A 21,870-nucleotide genomic window follows, 5' to 3' on the forward strand; every position below is an offset into this window, starting at 1 on the left:
CCCCCCCCCACACACCCCCAGCCAGCAAGCAAAGCACTCACTGGCTGGGAGCGTGAGGCACTCCCCTCTCCTCTCCAGCCAGCGTTTCAATGAAATGCTGGCTGGGGAGGGATAGACTCCGTCCCTGCCCATTGGGCATTGGCACCTCCCCTGCATCTGATGTCAGATGCAGGGGTGTGGCAGGGGGGGCACATGCAAAGGAACACCCAGGAGGCAGGGGAGTTGCCGGTTGAACTTTGTTCCCCCCGTCGGCCCCCACTAAGCTCCCTAAGCCCCTGTCTGTCATCCTTCTCTAACTCTCACCACAACAGTTAATTTTGACATTATTGAAAAGTGATTTGAGTTGTCTTCTCACTCATTAACGGGGACAGCAAGAACATTAAAAGGAGGAACAGCTCTTAACCTCCAGTATTTTGCACAGCACATCCCGGCAGCAGCAAGCATTTAAGCCAACTAGTTCAATACACTCCCTAGGCAAATCTTTCATGTTGGGCAGTGAAAATAAAATACGATCTAAAGTCAGTTCTATTTGCAATAAATTTTCCACTCCTCTCTTAAGAGTGCAGTAACACTTGTAGTGTAGTTGCATAACCACCAAATATCAGAGAAGCTGTATGGTAGGCTTTTTTAAACTTCCAGAGTTGTTACTTATGGGCTCATGCTTTTGTCTTCTGCAGATTCCTGGGCATGCTCTGGCTGCACACTGAGCATGGCATTGAACTATTGTCACAGAGCTGCTTGAGCACTTACAAATCCATCACCTTTCATCACTACAGTGGCACTTCTAAGCCATTGGATTTCCTACTCCCTTGCTGGAGTCCCGGGAAAAAAGAATCCTAATTTATCCCTCCTGTCATCCATAACCTCACCTTATGTTTCTTTATCTGGCCTTGGACAAAGGCATCCCGGCTGTTGACGCAGGAAAGCAGATGTCGTAATGTGGTGTTGGGGAAGATCTAAGGTACAGGAGCACACAATGCCGTTGCTTGCAGTGCAAAAACCCAATAAGTCTTCCCAACATACATCTGGTGTCCAAAAAACAGCCCCCAAATTTCTGGCCCTTCAGATTCCCCTGCTGAGCACCATCACCCTTTACTACATACCTGTATGAGGCATGGGCGCCCTCCTCCACCAAATTCCCTTTCTATTTCCCTCACAGAAGCTATGTCCTTTCTTTTTCCCTGCACTGTTGGTTAGCGTTCTATGGCTGATACATTCCAATTACAGGGAGGAGTGATCAGCCATAGAATGCTAACCAATAGTGCAGGGAAACAGAAAGGACATAGAAACATGTCAACAATGGAAACACTCAACGACATCACCACAGGCTAAAAGGTTTTTGCTGACACTCTCATACCTGCCAGTTTTTGTTTTTGTTTATTTATTTATTAGCAAATTTATATACTGCCCAAAACTTCTGTCTCTGGGTGGTTTACAACAGTACAAATTTTAAAAAGAATTAAAACATTACAACAATTTAAAATTTAACTCAACGTTAGAAGTGTTAAAAGCTGTTAAAACTGTAAATCTAATTAAAAGCCTGGGTGAACAAATGTGTTTTAACTGCCTTTTTAAGAAGTTGTCAGAGATGGGGAGGCTTTTATTTCAACAGGGAGCGCATTCCAAAGTCTCAGGGCAGCAACAGAGAAGGCCCGTCCCTAAGTAGCTACCAGACATGCTGGTGGCAACAACTGTGGACAAACCTCTCCAAATGATCTCAAAGAGCTGTAGGAGTCATGGCAAAGAAGACATTATCTTAAATACCCAGAGCCTAACCTGGGTATTTGAACATTCCAAAGGACAATATAAGCCAGAATTTTGGCTTATTTCCAGAATTTTGAAGCTCCCTACAACTTCTTGTTAAGTCAAGATTATCTGCAGTTTTCATATTTGCAACAAACTAGTTCATTTATTTATTTTTTGGCCAGATGCATCATATTATTGTTTGTTATGACTGAGCTGTTGATGTATGTAGTATTTAACTCTCTATATACATTGTAATCCAGGCACTGCCTCCTCACCTTGTTGACAAAGAAACAATTTTAGAGGTTAACAACTCTTTAGTAAACCCAAGCTGCTTGGCAGCTCAGAATTAAATTACAGCAGGCAGATCTTCAATCTGAGTTCTCTAAACAGTTAAGAATTTGTATCTGAATTGAGGAAATTCATATTAGGTACTTTGTAAACAAGCGGAAGTCTTGCAAAGCTTGCCAAAGGGCCATGTTGGCTTTGCCAAGTGTTTTGCTATGATCTGGCAAGCTCAGATCCCCCAAAGGTTCCTTTCTGCACCATTTGGCAGAAGACCTAAGCTTCGTCAACCAAGTGCTTTGTGAAATGCTAACTGGCTTGCTTGAGCTTTGTAGTAATAGTTTAGCCTTCATACAGCAGTCTCAGCTCTAGGACTATTTGGTTGTCTGTGACTCAGTAACATTGTTTTAGGAAAACACAAAGAAGGTCAACCTAATACAAGCCAAGGCAAAGAAGGTTTGGGTGTCTCTTGTCTTAATACGTAGAGTTGGCCAACTCTTGAGAAGGGATTTGGTCACAGTCAACCACACCTGAGTCACTTTGCACTTGGATTACTGCAACACACAGTGTTGTGGGACTGCCCCTGAAGAATATGCAGACACTTCAGCTAGACACTTTCCAGATTAGACCCTGCAACAGGGTCACGGCATATCTCTGAAGTGTGCTTCCACACTTCCTGTGTTGTGACACTGCAGTCCCTACATTGACAGCAGGGTGCCGTTCACTTTTCCGATGCCTTATTTAATATTTAATCGCTGTGATTTATTGATAAAACATTGTATATCCGGCATAAAAAGGTTGCTGTTTTTTTCGGGTTGTTAGTTTTCGCGAGACTGCTGCCCCTGCTGGGCACTTTGCCATTTACGTTTTGCATGCGATTTGCACAGACAGAAGCATTTTGCTGCTGTTGAGTGGCTAACCTGGAAAGCCCCCTAGTGCAAAATGTGATGGTCTCAATTATATCTGGAGCTGCCTAATAGGAGTGTAATACTCCCATTTTGAGAAATCCACATTGGCTACTAATTTGTTTCCAGATCCAATTCAAAGTATTGGTTATAATCTTTAAAGCCCTTAATGGTTTGGGGCCTAGATATCTGCAGGACTGTCTGATCCTTCATCACACCAGCTAAGGAGATTCTGCTCTGTATGTCAACAATGAGAGAGGCTTAATTATCATGCATGTGGGGCAGCCTTCTTGGTTGTTGCCCCCAGACTCTGGCATGCTCTTCCTGGGGAGGTTCACTCCCTACCATTCCTCATATAAATCCATCAACTACATCAACAACAACTGTGTCCTCTCCTTACCCTGAGCATAGGTAGGAAATCCAGAATCTGTATGGAAACTGCACTCCACATATCTACCAGCTTGATGATACAGTCATGCATTTCTTCAATGGCAGAAACATCCTGTAACAGAGGAAAAGAGAGGAGAGCTGGTCTTGTGGTAGCAAGCATGACTTGTCCCCATAGCTAAGCAGGATCTGCCCTGGTTGCATGTGAATGGGAGACTTGATGTGTGAGCACTGCAAGATATTCGCCTCAGGGGATGAAGCCGCTCTGGGAAGAGCAGAAGGTTTCAAGTTCCCTCCCTGGCTTCTCCAAGATAGGGCTGAGAGAGATTCCTGCCTGCAACCTTGGAGAAGCCACTGCCAGTCTGTGAAGACAATATTGAGCTAGATAGACCAATGGTCTAACTGACTAGATTGCAGTTTCCTATGTTCCTTTGTTCCTATGAAAGATCAGAGTCAGGTTAGGGAAGATGAGTCAAAATGTGCTGAGGTCTTACAAAACCTGCCAAAGGGTCAAGATGGCTTTGTGAAGTGTTTTGCTTTGATATGGCAAGCTCAGCTCTCCAAAAGTCTGCTTTAGTAATACACAGTGCTTTGCAAAGGAATTGAGCTATTAAAGTGCTTGACAAAGTGAGGTGTTTGTAAGCAACAGGATTGACTTAGAACAAATAATAAATCTGACTTGCCATAGGAGGAGAGCTGGTCTTGTGGTAGCAAGCATGACTTGCCCCTTTTGCTAAGCAGGGTCCACCCTGGTTGCATATGAATAAGAGACTATATGTATGAACACTATAAAATATTCCTACTAAGGGATGGAGCTGCTCTGGGAAGAGCACCTATATGCTTGCATGTAGAAGGTTCCAAGTTCCCTCCCTGGCATCTCCAAGATAGGGCTGAGAGAGACTCCTGCCTACAACCTTGGAGAAGCCACTGACAGTCTTTAACCCCTTTTGTTAGGAACATAGGAAGCTGGCATATACCAAATTGTCTGAGCTAGATGGACCAATGGTCTGATTTGGTATATGCCAGCTTCCTATTTTCCTAACAAAAGGAGTGAAAGATTGCTTGGGGAAAAGAGAAGAGAGAGAAATTATTTGCTCTCTGCCAGTACACCTAACGACTCACCAAAGGTCCAAACACCAAGGCAGAGATGACTTGGCAGGCTTGCAGGGAAAAATCCCGAGCCACATCCACAGGTTCTCCCCCATAATCACGGAAAATCTGGTGGGAGCAAGAAGAGAAACACAGGCTTTAGAATGTCAGATAGGACCTGAGGGATATGCACTACCAGAGCTGTATGTTCTACAATAACACCGCACAACTGAATAAACTGGGTGTTTCTAAAAATTATCCTTTTCCCTTTTTAAAAAAAGCATGTTTCTAGTCCTCATTGCACAGGCTGTGTATGCTGTGTGATAAAATAGGTAAATACATACATAAATTCTGCAATCAGACAATCCAAATTGTGCACCAGAAAAGAGAGAGGGAGAGCTAGCTTCTGCAGTTTGTATAAATATGCAGATAAAGCAGATTTGCACAACTTTTTTCCTTATGCTGCACAATTAATTCTGCATTTTAAAAAACTGTATATGTATATACAATTGTATATGCTTAATTCTGGTTTTGCTGGCCAGGAAAAAGGCAATGGTTCTTCCAAACTGAGATATACTGCATTTGAAAATGCAAGTTGCTTCTGCCTATCCATGCAGCATCTAGATTACATCCTTGCCTGTCGCACAGTTTTGCAGAAACATCTGCTGGCAGTCTGTGATGAGATTTGCCTTCTGTGCTTTTAAGATAATCTGATAAAGAGATTTTAATCAAGAAAGGTACATTGGTACTCACCGTGAAGGTGTCTTCTGGCTGGTGTAGAAGAGGTCACCCAAGCTTGGGATTACATCCCCTCCACATGCTCCAAAAGGCAGGAAGTAGTCATACTTGAAGATCCTTAACCCAGTGCATGTGGGCGGATCTCCTCAGTGCTTAAAACAGCTCAAGCTACGGAATGAAAACCACAGAACACAACAGAGAATATACAACAATATACAAACAATAATGCAGAGAAAGACAGAAAAACTGTCCCCCTACAACCAGATCATCAGCTCCAGTCTAACACAACCCGGGTGGGCCTTGGGTGACCTCTTCTACACCAGCCAGAAGACACCTTCACGGTGAGTACCAATGTACCTTTCTCGGCTGGTGTAGGAGGTCACCCAAGCTTGGGACATACCACAGCACCAACCACGGGAGGGAAAATACCCAAGCTGGAGCTACTGACCCGGAAGGACCTGTTGCAGGACCCTCCGACCAAATGCTGCTCTGGCAGCTTCATGTTCATCCAACTTGTAATGCCTTGAAAATGTAAAAGGCGACGACCAAGTAGCCGCCTTGCAAATCTCTTCATGGGACACCGGTGAAGATAACACAGCGGAAGTGGCTGCTGATGTAGTTGAGTGCGCCGTAATCTGACCAGGCACCAAAAGTTTCTGGGCTTCATACAACATCGTAATGCATGAATGAACCCATCGAGCAATAATGGCTGAAGAGACCTTGCATCCCATCTTAGAAGCCTTAAAGGCCACAAAAAGAGCATCTGACTTACGAAAAGCCTGCGTCCGGTTGCACTCCTTCTCTGCAGAGTGACGAGCATCCGGACAAAAAGAAGGTAATTAAATGATCGCCTCACGATTAAACTGAGACTTTACCTTAGGGATAAACGAAGGATCCAGGATAAGTCTCACAGAGTCCTTAGAGAAAATACACAAATTACTCTTAACTGACAGAGCCTGCGATTCAGAAACCCTCCTGGCTGATGTTACAGCTACTAAAAAGGCCACCTTCCAGGACAGCATCTGCAATGATACAGATCAAAGTGGTTCAAATGGCGGAAACTGCAGACCCCACAACACAATATGCAAATCCCATGACGGAAAACGATGGCAGACCAGAGGAGACAACAAAACTGCCCCCCTCAAGAACTTGCGTAGAAGAGGGTGCCATGCCTGAACAAACGCTGATGAGGAAACAACATCTGGATCAAGCATGCCGCCTGGTGTTTAAGCGTGTTGGGTTTCAGACCAAGCGCAAGGCCATCCTGAAGAAAACCTAGTAATCCCCTCGACCTGCACTTGTCCAGCTGCAGGGAGAGCTTTGCTGTCCAGCGCAGAAAACTACGCCAAGTCGATTGGTAAATCTTGTTGGCTGAACACTTTCTAGATGCAAGGATGGTAAATCGGACCTTGACACAGCAGAACTGGATGGTCTGGCAAACTGAGTGGATGACCTACGGTCAAGTCGACGATCTCGGAAAACCAAGGCCCTCTGGGTAAAAAAGACGCAATCAATATCAGGGATGCCCGGGAACCCCGCAGCTTCCTGAGGCAACGGGAGAGCAGCGGCACTGGAGGAAATGCATTCAGCAGACACGGAGGCCATGGCACCGATAGCGTATCCGTCTCTTCTGCCCCCAACATCGGGAAATGTGAGTAAAACCTCTGAATCTTGGCATTCTGAGGATATGCAAACAAGTCTATCTGGGGACACCCCAGCCGCTCTGTCAGCCACCTAAATACTTGAGGGTGCAGGCCCCATTCTGCCGGCTGGATCTCCTGCCGTTTTAGCCAATCTGCCCGAACATTGGAAATTCCGTTTACATGATGGTCCAAAATAGATATTAAGTTGTTCTGTACACATTAAGATATTCCTTCCCTTCACCAAGGGCGTGAAGGCTCTTAGGGCCAGAAAGACAGCCTGCAGCTCGAGCCAGTTTATGCTATGGAGCAACTCTTCCACCGACCAAAGCCCCTGGGCAGAACTGTTCCAACAGTGAGCCCCCCAGCCCGATAGACTGGTGTCCGTCGTGACCATCACTCTCTCGGGTTCTATGAACAGCTTGCCCTTGTCTAGGTTCCCCGGGCCGTCCAACGAATCAACTCGCGAAGAGACGCCTAGAGAGGAATGTTCTTGTCATGTTTGAGGGCAATCCTGTGCTGGTAAGGGAGGAAAGCCCACTGTAACTGGCGTAGATGAAAACCTCGCCCAAGGCACTGAGTCCATAGCCACCACCATGAGACCCAACAAACTTGCTAGATTGAGAAGGCTGGCCCACAGTCTCGAAGCAATCACACGAGCCAGTGACAATAAGACCTCCATCCGATCCTGTGGCAGAAACAGTTTGCCTACTGAGCTGTCCATTACCATGCCCAAATGACGAAGGCTCTGTGTGGGCATCAGGTGACTCTTGCCCACATTTATCAGAAACCCATGGGCACGTAACACAGACACTGTTCTGGACAGAGCTGACTGAACTGCCCCTTCTTGAGCAAGTTGTCGAGGTAACAATACAGGTGGACCCCCTCAGTGCATAAGGTGGCCACTAGCAGACTAGAACCTTCATAAAAACTTGGGTGGCTGATGAGAGACCAAAAGGAAGGTCTCTGAACTGATAATGCCTCCCCATGTAGCAGAAGTGGAGTATATGTCGACTGCGTGGATGAATGGGGATGTGTAAACAGGCCTCCTGGAGATCTATTGAAGCCATGTAGTCCCCCATCTGCAATGCCTCTGAGATGGTACAAAGGGTTTCCATCCTGAACCTCCTTCTTAGCACAAAACGGTTGAGTGGGCGTAGGTTGAGAACTGCCCTGGCTGATCCGTCCTTTTTTGGCACCGTAAAAATCACAGAATAGATGCCCTAGCCTCTCTGAAGAGGTGGGACCTCCTCTATGGCCCCTATAGCCACCAGATACTGAATGGCCATGGACAACCCCTTGTGCTTTTCCGGTTTTCCGGATCTAGGGGTAAGGAGGAATCTGTTTCCTGGGGGGCTGGTCAGCTCCACTTCATACCCGTGTAGGCTAATGGAAAGAACCCACCTGTCGATGGATTCTTTCCAAACCGGCCAAATGGCAGACCCCCACTTTGCCTGAGTGGGAGTCAGGACTGCTGCTTGGGGCCCCTGCTGCTGGTTTCCGAAAGACTGATGGTTCTGTTGAGTGAACCCTTGTCTGCCTTGGCCTCTGGATCTGTTCCACTGCGATCGAAAAGGCCTAAAAGGCTCCCTCTGACAAACTGAGGTCTAAACGCCCTGAAGGTTTGCGTCGGTCTATGATTAAAACTCTTGTCCTCCTTCCTAGGGGCTGATGGCAGTTTCAATGAGGACCTCTTTCAGGGCCTCATCCCCAATTAGCTTCCCCCCCAGCATAGGGAACAGCAGCTAATTTAGCCCTAGACATATTATCAACTTCCAAAATTTTAGCCATATGTTGCTTCTTGCCAGGACACCTGCACTGACCGCACGTGCTGAGAACTGAACACTGTCCAGAGTAGCATCCGCTGAAAAGGCAGCCGCCCTCTGCAGACGAAGTAGCTTACGCCGCATCTCAGATTGATCAGCGGGAGGGTCATTGGGTAACTCGCCGATCCACAAGACCGATGCTCTAGACACCAAGGACGCAGTGGTGTCAGCTCTGATGGCCACTGCTCAAGCCTCGTGGGCCCTGCGCAGTGCAGATTCTGCTTTTCTGTTTCCTGGCTCCTTAATAGAGGAGTCCCCATCCTTGGGTACCCTATGCTACTAAGTAGGGCCCCGAAGGGAGCATCCCTAAGTGGCACCTTCAGCAAGTCCAGAGTCTCCTCCTCAAAGTTGTACAATTTGCAAGCCAATGCCAACATACGCTTTGGGAGTCGCAATAGCCGCCCATTCTTCCTTGATGGTATTAGTAAAGCCCTCAGGTATCATTGATTTAATCTGTGGTACCTTAGCCTTAGGCAGCACCAAGGAGCCCTTGGACACAGGAGAGATCTGTTCCTCTGTAACTGGCTACAGATCAAGCGCAGCAATAGGCTGGTTAATTAGTGGCTGAAAATCCACCATAAGAGAGAGCCTCTGACTGTGTAGGTTTGATGCAGAGTCCTCAATAATCTCCCCCTCTTCCGAGGAGGAGGGCCCCTTGTCTGGGTTGCCCAGCAATGTCTCCGACCCACTGACCCTGGGTCGCAATAAATCTGGGGAGTCCTCTCTCCTGACTCGTCTGAAGACCTCCCCCTACCCAAGGGCACAGAGTCCTGGCGTATAGCCACCCTGGGCTGCTTAGCGGGCACCGTCTCCTGCTGAGAGTCTGAGGGCGACACATGGATCACAGCCTGCCTTGCAATGCGTTGCAGGCTTCCGCACTTTAAGCGCCGCTGCCAGTGAGACCTGAACGGCCTCCTGAATCCAGCCCTTTACAGTGGCAGCATCAGGGGGAACCCCCACATTCCCTGTAGGAGTAGGCCCTGAGGGAGGGGCCACATAGGGGGCATCTGCACTCACCTCCTCCCCCCCTGAGCAAGTCTCGATCTTACCAGGGGGAGCTGTTCATGGCCTTCTGGGTGCTCCGACGCCCCATCCACGGGCTCAGCACCGCCTGCCTCATCATCCTGCACGTCTTCCCCGTCTGATTCCGACAGGCTCTGGGGCGGCCACTCCTGCTGACGTTCCTTTCGGCGCGGCCCCAATACTCGCTGAGGCAGTCCTCCTCCTGCACACCCAACTGCTAGGGAAAGGAGTTGGGGGTGGTGGAGGCCAAATATCACAGGCTTACCTTGCTCGCGCTGCCGGGCGAAAGCTCTCTCACCAACAGGGCCTCCTTGTAGGGAAGCCTCCGATTCTGGTGCCGCCACTTGTGTCCTGCTTCGGTGGATTGCTGGTGGCATGAATTGCGCCCAGTCTCCTCACCAGTATCTGGCCACCAACGGGGCCTCCTTGTAGGAAAGCCTCCGATTCTGGTGCCGCCACTTGTGTCCTGCTACGGTGGATTGCTGGTGGCATGGATTGCGCCCAGTCTCCTCACCGGTATCTGGCCACCAACGGGGCCTTCTTGTAGGGAAGCCTCCGATTCTGGTGCCGCCACCTGCGTCCTGCTTTGGTGGATTGCTGGTGGCATGAATTGCACCCAGTCTCCTCACCGGTATCTGGCGACAGAGAGGACCGCTGTGGCCTACAGGCGCCAGCAAGGTCATCTGATACATCTGCCATTTTCCTTACAGGATTTGCGCAGTCCCGAGTTTTTGGCGGGAACAGGTGCTGATGGGCGGATCTCTCCCTAATGGCCAGGAGTCCGAAGGTCTTTTTAGCGGACATCGGCCAAAAGGTTGGCAAGAGGTGAGGAGAGGTAACGAATAACAGAAAGGACAGTAGAAGAACAGATATGAATTTTTTTTTTAATTTAAAATTATTTTTTTTTTCTTTTTTCTTTAGTAACTAGAGAGAACTAATAGTAGTAGAATACCAGGTGAAGAATAGATTGGAAATAGTCAAAAACAATAGGAATATAAGCAGAAGAAAAGAAGAGGCCTAGTTAACAAGGCCAAAGCCAGCGAGCTGTAATGCGAGCCTTCTGGAGCAAAGGCAGGAAGTAGAACTGAGGAGATCCGCCTACATGCACTGGGTTAAGGATCTTCAAGTATGACTACTTCCTGCCTTTTGGAGCATGTGGAGGGGATGTAATCCCAAGCTTGGGTGACCTCCTACACCAGCCGAGAATTGCCAGCAAATGGCCAGCAGGTAGTGTTGTGAAATTGCATGACTGGCAAGGACGCCATCTAGATGTTGTATGGATCAGGGGTGGAGCTACTATTGGGCGCAAGGTTTCAAAGAACCCAAGCCGCGCACAATCAGGGGCCGTGCTTTGTGGCCCCGACAGGCCCCCACGTCTGACATCAGACGTTGGGGTGCTGGTTTAGCTCTCAAGCGGGGGCTGAGCGGCACCTGTTCTGGAGTTAAAGGGCCACTGCGTTCGTGGCACAGCCAGGAGCAGGTCTTCCCTGCCTTAAGGCAGCGAATGCAGCACCAGCAGAAGTCTAACTCCCAAAAGGGCCACGTGGCCCCTTTGGGAGTTAAATGACCGGTGCTGCATTCACGGTGCGGCCCGGAACGGCTCTTCCCTGCAGGGAAGAGCCGTGAACGCAGCACCAGCCCGATTCTAGCTCCCGAAGGGGCCGCGCGACCCCTATGTTGCATCAAAACTCTAAAGCAAAGTCTGATTTTTGTTAACTAAATGCAGAATAAACAATGATGGGTACTAATTATGTTTGTCAGTTTCAAGTTATTTCAGAGACAATTGTGGGTTCTTCTTTTTTCGTGGAAAGGTACCAACACATTTGTCCACATGTGTAACATAAGGCAGTCCCGAGGCTGTAGAGAATGGGTGGTTGCACAAGCAGAGCTACTGCACTTTCTCATAGGACTACAGGAGAAACTGTGGCAGTGCCATCTGCACAACCGCCTGTTCTTCACAGCGTCGGGGCTACCTTACAAGTCTGCAGTAGCCCTGACATGATGTGCTGTGGGCCTGTGGCTCTGTGCCACTGCACATCATGTCCGCCACTATTTTTACCTGCAAAATGTTGGGGCGTACCTCATCATACTGGCCTGCCTAGGGAAAAAACCAAGCCTGCTTTTAATTTTAAACTGCTTGTTCTATTTTGTTTTACACTTCTTGTATTTTAAATTGTGTACACCACGTAGGGATACACATATCAGACAGTATATAAATACGATGCATTCATCATTCGCCAATCCAGTAATAAAGCCTCACCTTGGACAGGCATCGTGCCTGGTTGCTTACAATTTGTTCCATGTCTCCCCTCAGGCAACGCTGAAAGGAAACGTGAACCAGTTTTCTCTGCAACCGCCAGGCTGGAGTATAGTCACCCAAGGACAGATCCTTGCCTCCCAGAGAAATGAGGTTTGCTGCAGGCGCAGAAAGAAGGAGCAGTCGGGGAGGGGGGACATAATATCATGGAGAAAAATTGGGAGAACTCCTGAAATACACTTTCACTTTCTTCAGATTTTGAGTTTCGGATTTTCAGCCCTCAGAGGGCTTGTAGAAAGCAGCCTCTGTAAAATGGCACCTTTCCTCTCTATCTCCTGCCCAGTGCCCACCCACTCCACACCCATTTATTTGAGGGTCTTATGCGCAGGCCGCAGATTGAGGTGGCAGAATCCTGAGAGGGTAGATGAGACTGAACCATTGGCACTTACCTGAATGGTCATTCTCCTCAGACGTATGGATTGTATCCGAGGAACATGGGTTGTCGCCACCTACTGCTCCGAGACAGGGCCAATCAGAAAAGATCTTGATAGCAGGAGGGAGGGACAACCCCCTCGCCTCTTCAGTCATTAACAAAGCGCTTCGAAGCTCCAAAAAAGGCAAACTAGAATAAACACTGTAGAAAACTAAAGTAAGGCAAGGTGCCCAAAGAAGCAACTGACAAGGATGCCTGGCCCAAGCCTAACACTGAAACACCCCCTCAATTAAACCGCAGAACAGAGGAGGAAAACACCACCCCACAGTAATATAGGGTACAGTAGAAGAAGGACAATCAGAGGGGAACAGGATCAGACACACAATTGGGTGGGTCGGATACAATCCATACGTCTGAGGAGAATGACCATTCAGGTAAGTGCCAACGATTCATTCTCCCTCAGACGAGGATTGTATCCGAGGAACATGGGACATACCCAAGCTATAACCCAAATCGGGAGGGCACACACCAGAAGGTCTGATCCTAAGTAGGGACCACCCTCTGCAATACACGTCGGCCAAAGGATGCATCTGCAGAGGCCCAATCGTGTATCTTATAGTGATTAACGAAGGTAGAAAGGGATGCCCAAGTGGCAGCTCTACAAATATCAGCTAAGGGGGCCAAGGTAGACAAGGCCGCAGAGGCTGCTGCGCTCCGGGTGGAGTGAGCGGTAATACCCTCAGGCACAGTCTCTCCTGCTGCGGCGTAGGCCAGCTGGATAGTTTGGCAGATCCAGCGTGCCAGGGAGGAGACAGAGACCTTCCTACCCATAGAACTGGCACGAAAGGACACAAAAAAGGATTCGGAGACCCTGAAAGATTTAGTCCGCCTCAAGTAAATACGGATCGCATGACGGACGTCCAATTTGTGCCATTCCCTCTCCTTTGGGGAGGAAGGATTAGGACAAAAGGAGGGGAGCATCTGCTCCTGCGCCCTGTGAAAGATGGAGTTCACCTTGGGAAGGTAAGTGGGGTCAGTGCGAAGAATCACATAGTCAGGAAAAACCAGGCATAGCTCTTTCCTGACAGACAAGGCACCCAAATCGGAGACCCGACGGGCTGACGTGATGGCTATCAAGAACAAAACTTTCAAGGTTAGAATCCGTAGAGGAACAGCGCGCAAAGGTTCGAATGGTGCCTTTGAGAGGGCCCCGAGAACTAAATTGAGATCCCACGTGGGAAAACGATGGATGGGAGGGGGCTTTAAGGCAGCTGCTCCCTTCAGGAAACGCTGTACATGGGGATGTGCAGCCATGGAAGGGACTCCTGGAACCCCTAGCACAGACGAAATAGCGAACACCTGGCGACGCAGAGTGTTGGGACGGAGGCCCTTATCTAGACCCATCTGCAAGAAGCCTAAGACCTGCGTTGCCGAAGGCGCCAGAGGGTCCCCCCCAGAGGCGAGACACCACTGAGTATAGGCTTGCCAGGTGGACTGGTATATACGAGCCGTGGACGGCCGCCTCGAGGCCAAGATAGTATCCTGGACCGCAACGGGGTATCCACAACGCGCTAGAGAGTCCCGCTCAATCTCCAAGCGTGAAGATTGAGCCACGCTGGGTCTGGATGAAGGACGGAACCCTGGTGGAGAAGATGCGCTCGAGTTCCCAGAGGTAGAGGGGGCTCTATCGAGAGGGCGACCAGGTCCGAAAACCACAGCCGCCGTGGCCAATGCGGAGCCACAAGGATGACCTCTGCTTTCTGGTATCTGATCCTCTGCACCGTCCGGGATAACACCGCAAAGGGTGGGAAAGCATAGAGCAGACCCTGCGGCCAGGGGGACATCAGAGCATCCACTGCCTCTGCCCCTGGAGATGGAAACCTGGAGAAAAATCTGGGCACCTTGGAGTTGTCTGGAAGTGCAAAGAGGTCGACTAGGGGAACCCCGAACCGGAGGACAATCTCCCTGAACGCTCGATCGTCCAGGATCCATTCCCCCTGATCCAGCTGAGACCGGCTTAGCCAGTCTGCCACCGAGTTGTCCACCCCACTGATATGATCGGCCTCCAATGAGGCCAGGTTCTTTTCTGCCCAGTGCAACAGAGTCTCGGCTTCGCACATTAAGGGCCAAGACCTTGTTCCCCCCTGACGATTGAGATGTGCCTTGGCGGTGGCATTGTCGGTGCGCACGAGCACGTGCCGACCCCGAATCTCGGGAAGGAATCGAGCCAGGACTAGCCAAATCGCCCGGAGCTCCAACCAATTGATGGATTGGCAACGCTCTACGTCTGACCACGGACCCTGAGCCACCTGAGGGCCGCAGTGACCTCCCCATCCTGAGAGACTTGCGTCGGTCGTCACCATGACCCGGTCGACCGGCAGGAAATTCACCCCCCTGCGGAGAGCCTGGGACATCCACCACCTGAGGGACAGTTGAACGCGAGAAGTCAGGGACACCTTGAGTCTCGACCTGCTCGTGATGAGTTCCTGAAGGGGTAGGAGGAGCCACTGTAGAGGACGAGAATGAAAACGCTCCCAGGGCACAATCCCGATCGTGGAAGCCATCAGGCCCTGTAAGTGGGAGAGATACAGAATTTGTGCCTGAGTTTGACCCCGCAGCTTGCAGCAAGTGGCAAGCAACTTTTGTCTCCTTTCATCGGTGAGATGGACCGTCCCCCGAGACGTCTATTATCGTCCCCAAATGTTGAATCACATTGCTGGGGACCAGGGAACTCTTTTTGCGGTTCACTAGAAACCCGTGACTGGCTAAGACCGCTAGGGTCTCCCTGATGTCCAGAAGCCCTTTGTCCCAAGATGGCGACCTTATTAAAAGGTCGTCCAGAAAAGGGTAAAGATGTATCCCCCTGGTCCTCAAGTGCGCCACGAGTGCCACCATAATCTTGGTGAACACTCGCGGCGCAGTCGAGAGACCGAAGGGGAGCGCCCGGTACTGGTAATGGACCCCTGCATACGCAAACCGCAGAAACCTCCTGTCCAGAGGGTGAATGGGAACATGGAGGTAGGCCTCCTTGAGGTCTATGGAGGCCAAGTAGTCCCCTTCCTGGAGGGCCATGAGGATGGACCTCAGGGTTTCCATCCGAAAATGCCTCCCCTTGAGGAAGCAATTGACAAACTTTAAGTCCAAAATGGCCCTCCATTCTGTGGTCTTTTTTGGAACCAAAAATAGTATAGAATAAACTCCATGTCCCGCCTCCTCTGGGGGGACCAGCTCGATTGCCCTGATGTCGAGCAGGTGGCGAATTGCCTTGAGCATCAGGGCCTGCTTGCGTATGTTGCGGGATAGCGGAGAGGAGAGGAACCGGTCCGGGGGCCGGGATAGGAACTCCAGGCTGTATCCCTGGGAAACTATGCGCTGAACCCAGGCATCTGTGGACGTCCGGGTCCACTGGTGGGCAAAGAATGCCAGCCGGCCGCCCACCTGCGGCTCCAGCACGGAGTCATTGTGGAGAGGGGCGTTTGAACCCAGACTTCGCATACTGGCCTGAATGCTGGAACTTCCCTTGAGGCTGGTCTCTGGAGAAGCCCTGGGGTCTGGACCAAGAAGGCTTGTCCTGCTTGTTCTGTCGGGCACGAAAATTAGACCGGTACCCCTTCTGCCCAAAGCTGCTTGAGGAGTGGGAGGAAAAGGAAGAAGAAGCATTAGAGAAGGATCTGCGCTCCTGCCGCTGAACGGAGGAGGACATAGCCTTTTTCTTGTCTTTAGTCTCAACTAGCACGGGCTCCAATACTTCCCCCAAAAGCTTACCCTCTTTAACGGAAGAATTGGCCAAATTGCTCCTCGACTTCTGATCAACTTTCCAGTTTTTGAGCCATAAGTGTCTCCTGACTGTGATGTCAGAAGCCATAGCCCGGGCAGACAGCTGGACGGCATCCAGGGAGCTGTCAGCCATAAAGGCAGAAGCCTTGCCTAACTTATTGAGACCCTGGCGAAGGGCCACGAGCTCCGGCGGAACCATGGGAAGAAGGTCCCTAACCCATAAAACAGACGCTCGAGCAAAAATGGAATTGGCCACCGAAGCCCTGACAGCGAGGGCTGAGGCTTCATGTGATCTGCGTAATGCAGCATCACACTTCTTGTCCTCCACATTATGAAGAACCTCATCCCCGTCCTTTGGAAGGACTGCCCCAGTTACGAGAGCAGCGACCTCCTTGTCTACCGGAGGGACCTGTAACATATCCATAACTGGTTTGGGAATAGTGTAAAGTCGCCTAACCCCGGGTGGAGGACCCTTGCTTTCTAAGGGCCGGTCCCATTCACTTCGAATAATGTCTAGAAATATCTGGGGACAAGGGACAGCCACTTCCGGGGCCTTCAGCGAAGGTAACACAGCCGGATCCCCTTCTGGCACCTCCTGTGGTGGAGAAACAAACCCCTCCAAGCGGAGGGACTTCCAGGCCTTATGAAGGAGAACTGGGAAATCAGTTTGACTAAACAAACGATAGGGGGCCTGGGAAGGCGGAAAAAACTCTCCTTCATCTCCAGACAGCTCCCCCTCCTCCTTGCCTGAATCAGAGTCCTCAGAAGGCTGTTCCCCTTCTTCCTCTGGAAATAAGACGGGTGCTGCTGAAGTAGCCCCTTGCCCAGAAGGGCGAGAAGGAGCACAGGGCGACAGGGTAGGCGGTCCCAAAGGTGCCCGCAAAGACCCAGGAGCGCACGGCTGAGGCGGCAAAACGAGAGAATTTCCCGCCTGTTCCCCCGAAATGGCGGCCGAATCGACTGTTCCCGCCGCCTGGGGATTCAAAATGGATGCCGGAGTGGCGGAGATGGGAATTTGCCGGGCGAGATCAGGGACAAGTTTGCCAAACTCCTCCGCGACAACCCGCCGGAGGAGGGCAGCGAAACTTGGAGGAATCTCCTCCTCAGGCACACCAGGAGACCTCCGTTCTAGAGAGGGAGGAGAGGGACAGGCGCGCTTGGCGGCAGGCTCTCCCGAGCGTGAAGTCCCTACCTGGGAGCCTTGCTGTTCCGGCTGATCCTCCGCCTGAGTCCCCGAGCCGCTCTCCAATAGCGGCGGGAGGGACTGGGTCCCCCCACCAGACACCCCATGCCCTCGACCAACACCCGCAGGCGATTGAGGTGCGACGCGCTTGGCCGCGCGCGCTGCCGCCTTCTTCTCCTTAGAGAGCTTTTTGGGCTTCTTCGGCTGGGGGGGCTGAGTCACGGGCGCGGGTGAGGTAGCCGCAGCCCACTCAGCATGGCACACCGCCGGGGCGATGGAGTCCTCAGAGAGGGAGGGAGAGGCCTCCCTCTCACAGCGCGAGCCAGAAACCTCCATGGTTAAAAACTCACCGCCGCGAATGCAGGAGAGATCGCGAGCGGAGCGCTAGGACAGGTCTTTTCCCTCTTTATGCCCCAAACTGCTAGCTAACAGAAGGCAGTAGAAAATACGAAGAGGTGAAAACTGGAGCGAAGCAAAAGGAGAGCACCTACTTGGAGAGAGACAGGGCTAAGACTGAAGAGGCGAGGGGGTGGTCCCTCCCTCCTGCTATCAAGATCTTTTCTGATTGGCCCTGTCTCGGAGCAGTAGGTGGCGACAACCCATGTTCCTCGGATACAATCCTCGTCTGAGGGAGAATGCACCATTTCAGTGGGGAAAATCACACTTCTGGATTACTCTTCTATGCAAAAAGACAAAAACAAAAACTCCCTACAAGTAGCACACAAGCCGTGGACTGGACTTTGTATCTCTGAGGCATTAGGGTTTTGTTTCGGTTTTCCTTGCAGGTAATGTATTGTGTCGGGGAGCACTCAAAAACAGCACCCCTTATCTGCAGCCTCACATGGTACAATTGATTCTACTACCTCCGGAGTCTATCACCTCATTCTCCTGTCCACCTAGACCAGAGAGAGTGTGGCCCAGTTCATAGCCTGCTCCTGCTCCCCCGTCTGCATTTGGACGTACTGGAGAGCTGCCTCTCTGCAGAGAGGTCAGAGAGCTGGCTGTGTGGGCTTCCTTCTGCACACAACAGCCTGCAAAGCCAATCGGACCAGAGTGAGGAAGGAGCTTCCCCGCTCACCGCCGGTCCCATCAGGCCCAAATTGTGGATCATACGTAACGCCAGCACTGCAGAAATGGAGTTTGCAGCGCGTCAAAACTCCACTAAGACCGAAGGTTCAGAGTGAAGTTTGGCGAGAGAAACTGCGGTCGCTTTCCCCCACAAACTCAATCTCCCCGGGTTGCAGGTTCATATGTTCAGCTTTGGGAACCAGAGGCAAAGGGACCTCTAGTTTCCTGTTACATACGGACTGGGCTTTTAGCTCAGAGGTAGAGCACTTGCTTGGAAGCCCTTGCTTTGACCATGCAGAAGGGTCCAGGTTCTACCTGGTGTCTCTAGGTAAGGCTGGAAAATCCCTGCCTTGTGCCCTAGAAAGCTGCTGCCAGTCAGTGCAGACAAGACTGACCTAGACAGACCCAGGGGTGATTCCCCCATGAGGTAAACTGAGGCAATCACCTCAGGCAATGCCTTAGGGGGCCTTTTGGGGGTAGCAGAATGCACCTCTACTACTGCCCCCCCCCTCACAGAAACCAACCTGCCTGGTGCTGACTTGGCATGTCTCCAGCAGCCCTGCCAAAGGGAGGTGACCTCAGCATTTGCTGAGAAATGTTTTTGAATAGGTTGTGCTATGTGGAAAAGGGCCATATAGGTTAACCAAATGGCTCCTGTTGATACAACGAATTCCAGTTCCAATGCAGTTTTTAAGGGCACTTCCTGTTTCCAAATGAAAGATGCCATTTTGGATGGCGACTAATGGCGGGCATATGTAATAGAATTGACTCCACAAAGATGCAGGCAGAACAGCAGCCTCATCTGCATAACGATCCTAATACCCAAATAGTAGCTTTCCAATTAGGAACAAGATCTGTGTGTCATTCTTGTCCTCTCTTGGCTCTGTGTATTTATCTCCCCATCTGACTTTCTGGTGTAGTGGCTAGAGTGCCAGACTAGGACCGCGGAGACCCGAGTTCAAATCCCCATTCAGCCATGAAACTAGCTGGGTGACTCTGGGCCAGTCACTTCTCTCTCAGCCTAACCTACTTCACAGGGTTGTTGTGAGGAGAAACTCAAGTACCATGTTTCCCCAAAAATAAGACAGTGTCTTATATTAATTTTAGCCCCCAAAAATGCACTAGGGCAATTAGCGGTACATCAGAAATTACTGCTAGGTCTTACTTTCGGGGTAGGTCTTACTTTCGGGGAAACAGGGTATGTAGTACACCGCTCTGGGCTCCTTGGAGGAAGAGCGGGATATAAATGTATAATAATAATAATAATAATAATAATAATAATAATAATAATAATAATAATAATAATAGATCCTTCTGTACCCCAGATCAAGAATGATTACCAACAAAGCTGTAAGGCCGTCCTGCGAAGTCAGACCATTTCCGAGTCAGCGCCTCCCGGATTAGATCCGAGCTGTTCAGCACCACCACATCTGGTATGGGGGTGGGGCGGGGAGAAAGGAAAGCTGAAAACCTGTTTGTTTATATTTTATTTATTTATTAGATTTTTATACTGCCTCACACAGATGGCTCTAGGCAGTTCAAATATAAAGACCGATAAAAAAACAAATAAGTAACTCATTAAAACAAAACTAAAACCAGTTTAAAATCATTTCATTTCATAATGCCCACTCCCAGACACAACAGCACCAAACAACTCTTTGTCTAGATCAGGCCTGCTCAACTTCGGCCCTCCTGCAGATGTTGGCCTACAATTCCCATAATTCCTGGCTATTGGCTGCTGTGGCTGAGAATTATGGGAGTTGTAGTCCAAAAGCAGCTGGGGGAGCCTAAGTTGAGCAGGCCTGGTCTAGATGCGCGCTCTCGCTCTCTCTCTCTCTCTCACACACACACACACAGTTTTAAAAGAGAATTTAAGGGGATTTGAAAGGAGGACTGTTGCTTGTGATGTGCAACACACACACATTCCACACTTGCCTCTGCTAAAAAGATTTTTTTGTATTATTTCCCCCCAAAAATGCAAAACCCAAACAAATTAAGCAACACTAGAATTAAGGGTGTCCACTGACAGGGGCCAGGGGAAGACATTTTGGATGGTTCTTTGCTCTTTGGGACTGTTGCCACAATTGTGTGTGTAAGATTCAGAAATTTGGCTTGGTTTCCCAAAGTTGGTGTTTGGTTTTTGGTGAAAATAATAGGTGATTATTTTCACTGCGGGTCAAAATACATGTTACCCTTACTGCAAAAGAGCTTTCCCTTTCATATATGCCCTCAGGCACATATTTATGCCATTAAAAAGTATTTTTCCGTGAGGGGAGAGGCATGAGAATTTCTCCCCTCTACTCCTCCGCACCCACTTGCCTGCTCAAGAAGCTGCCAGGATGCTGCAGTCTCTTTGCAAACACGTAGCCCTTTTCGCACTGACTAACCGCTGCGTACCATGTCAACCACTAATAAGACTTCGCATTTGTGTTGACAATAATAATATTATCAACACAATAGGGGGGGACTTAATCTCTCCCGGCCCACCCTTAGGGCCAATGTTTATTTTATTTATTTATTTATTTTATTTTTACATTTATATACCGCCTTTTGTTAAAAGACAACCCCAATGTTCAGTTCCTGGCTCCAGCTAATGGACCATGGGGTTCTAGTAAACAACAATAATAATTTGTATAGCACTTACGAGCATTCAGCGTACTTCACGTACATTTCCTTTACTGTTTGCCTCACAACAACTCTGCAAGATGAGAAGTATTATCCCCATATTGCAGATAGGAGCACTGAGGCCAAGTGCTTTGCCTATGGGCATCTAGCATGAACAGGGCAGAGGTGAGAGTCAAATCAGGGACTTCTTAATGTGTAACTCTCCCTCTTAGCCACTGCAGTACCGCAGCTCTCTTAGACAATACTTGACAAGATGGACCAATGGGTGGCCTGACTTTGTATAGAAGTCAGTCAAGCCCTCGTATAAGATTTCTATACCACCCTTCCAAAAATGGCTCAGGGCGGTTTACATAGAGAAATAATAAATAAATAAGATGGCTCCCTGTCCCCAAAGGGCTCACAATCTAAAAAGAAACACAAGATAGACACCAGCAACAGTCACTGGAGGTACTGTGCTGGGGGTCGATAGAGCCAGTTACTCTCCCCCTGCTAAATAAAGAGAATCACCATGTTAAAAGGTGCCTCTTTGCCAAGTTAGCAGGGGTCTGTGCTCGAGATGTCCTCCTGTAATGTCAGGGTGGGTGCGCTCTTGGCACATCCCCAGCCATATCACATGCTCTGGTGCTGCTTCTGGTCCAAAGCAGCCCAATGGGAAGCTCAGGGCAAACTGAAAAGACTAAAGAGAAAGACTCACTGAGGTGGGATGAGAAGTCTCATTGAATGCAACATCTGCGGAGGCAGCGGCAAAGGACAGTTTCTGCAGCACTGCCGACTGCAGCCACCATGGCCACCCGGGGCATAGCTATGATTGGAGAAGAGGGGACAAATGTCTTTGGGCCTCAGAGGGAGGGGAAAGCATCCAATCGAGCAACAGCTTGCTCTTTGCTATTC

The 21,870-nt window shown here is 49.8% G+C and overlaps 1 protein-coding gene and 1 long non-coding RNA gene across 4 annotated transcripts in view; one reads left to right on the forward strand and one right to left on the reverse strand.

Annotated features, from left to right (window-relative positions):
* Nucleotides 1-21,870, reverse strand: part of LOC128343084 (steroid 21-hydroxylase) — a 40,147-nt gene that overhangs the window by 17,598 nt on the left and 679 nt on the right. For 2 of the 3 annotated variants that reach the window (XM_053291590.1, XM_053291589.1), the window contains exons 2-6: nt 19,695-19,784; nt 11,897-12,051; nt 4,443-4,538; nt 3,334-3,435; nt 870-956 (exon numbers count right to left, since the gene is read on the reverse strand). In XM_053291590.1, coding sequence (XP_053147565.1) covers nt 870-956; nt 3,334-3,435; nt 4,443-4,538; nt 11,897-12,051; nt 19,695-19,784 — 530 coding nt within the window. Of the gene's footprint in view, nt 1-869; nt 957-3,333; nt 3,436-4,442; nt 4,539-11,896; nt 12,052-12,342; nt 14,894-19,694; nt 19,785-21,870 lie in introns of those variants that run through there. The other variant, XM_053291591.1, reaches the window with a different exon arrangement.
* Nucleotides 10,778-19,952, forward strand: LOC128343140 (uncharacterized). The gene is made up of 3 exons (XR_008315347.1): nt 10,778-10,863; nt 11,951-12,046; nt 19,680-19,952. It is a non-coding gene; the product is annotated as an uncharacterized LOC128343140 (long non-coding RNA).

The sequence above is a fragment of the Hemicordylus capensis genome, chromosome 2, assembly GCF_027244095.1.
Source record: "Hemicordylus capensis ecotype Gifberg chromosome 2, rHemCap1.1.pri, whole genome shotgun sequence".
NCBI classification, from domain to species: Eukaryota; Metazoa; Chordata; class Lepidosauria; order Squamata; family Cordylidae; genus Hemicordylus; species Hemicordylus capensis.